Raw genomic sequence first — 1,215 nt, forward strand, 5'->3', positions numbered from 1 at the left:
GTGTGTGTGTGTGTGTGTGTGTGTGTGTGTGTGTGTGTGTGTGTGTGTGTGTGTGTGTGCCTGTGTGTGTGTGTGTGTGTAAGCGAGAGGAAGAGAGAGCGTGTGTTTTGTGTGTACACCTCTCTATGTGTATGTTGGCTGCTTGGTTGTCCTGGTCACGCTCGTGTTTGCAACCGAACTGTCGCCACCACGACCGCTCCCACTTGTATTTCTTCTCACTCTCTCACTTGTCACGCAACCATACGACTGCAGGACACGGGGTACTTGGATGACATTTTGCCGCCAACATACCTCGATTTCATCCAATTGATCGGAATCATCTTGGGCACCATCATCCTGGGTACGATGATGATGCTGATGGTGAAGGTGGTGATGGTGGTGACGATGAACAGTGCGTTTGCTCATGCTTTCCCGCTTGTCACCTTTGAAATTGCAACAAAATATTCCTGCATGCATCTGTTCACGCAAGCTCCCTCACGTGTTCCCTTATTCGAACACACACATACGCACACACACATGCAATCACACATTCAATCACCCAACACTTGTGTCAGCATCGGCCATCAACCCCTGGGTGCTGCTGGCTGCTGGTCCGATTCTCGTCATCTTCGTCCTCATTCGCGGATATTTTCTCCGCACCGCCCGCGAAATCAAACGCCTGGAGGCAATCTGCCGCTCCCCAATCTACTCGCACTTCAGGTGAGTACGGTGCCATGTGTGTGTGTGTGCGTGTGTGTGTGTGTGTGTGTGTGTGTGTGTGTGTGTGTGTGTGTGTGTGTGTGTGTGTGTGTGTGTGTGTGTGTACGTTTGTTTGTGTACGTTTGTTCTTGTGTGTTTGTTTGTGTACGTTTGTTCGTGTGCGTTTGTGTGTGCGTGTGCGTGTGTGTGTGCGTCTACTTGATCAACAACGTCCATCACACACATGCGTACAACTCACGCACAAATCACGCAAAACACACACGAACAAAAACACCATCAACATCACCACCGCCTTCAACAGCACGTCGCTCGCTGGTCTTGCGACAATCCGCAGCCAGGGCGGCGGCGAGAGGGCGGTGCATCTCCTGCACAACTACCAGAACACACACGCGGCCGCCGTGTACATGTTCCTCGCCGTCAGCCGCTGGCTCGGGTTCAGGTGCGACATGGCGTGTGGTTGTGTGTATGCCAATGTGTTTGGTGTGTGTGTGTGTGTGTGTGTGTGTGTGTGTGTGT

The 1,215-nt window shown here is 52.1% G+C and overlaps 1 protein-coding gene across 1 annotated transcript in view; it reads left to right on the top strand.

Annotated features, from left to right (window-relative positions):
- The window catches only part of PTSG_09728 (ABC transporter), a 10,021-nt gene that overhangs the window by 6,044 nt on the left and 2,762 nt on the right, over positions 1–1,215 (top strand). Inside the window, exons 14-16 of the mRNA XM_004989026.1 lie at positions 253–340; positions 555–699; positions 1,001–1,187. Of these exons, the coding sequence (XP_004989083.1) occupies positions 253–340; positions 555–699; positions 1,001–1,187 (420 nt within the window). The remainder of the gene's footprint in view (positions 1–252; positions 341–554; positions 700–1,000; positions 1,188–1,215) is intronic.

This window comes from Salpingoeca rosetta, assembly GCF_000188695.1.
Source record: "Salpingoeca rosetta unplaced genomic scaffold supercont1.31, whole genome shotgun sequence".
Lineage (NCBI taxonomy): Eukaryota > Choanoflagellata > Craspedida > Salpingoecidae > Salpingoeca > Salpingoeca rosetta.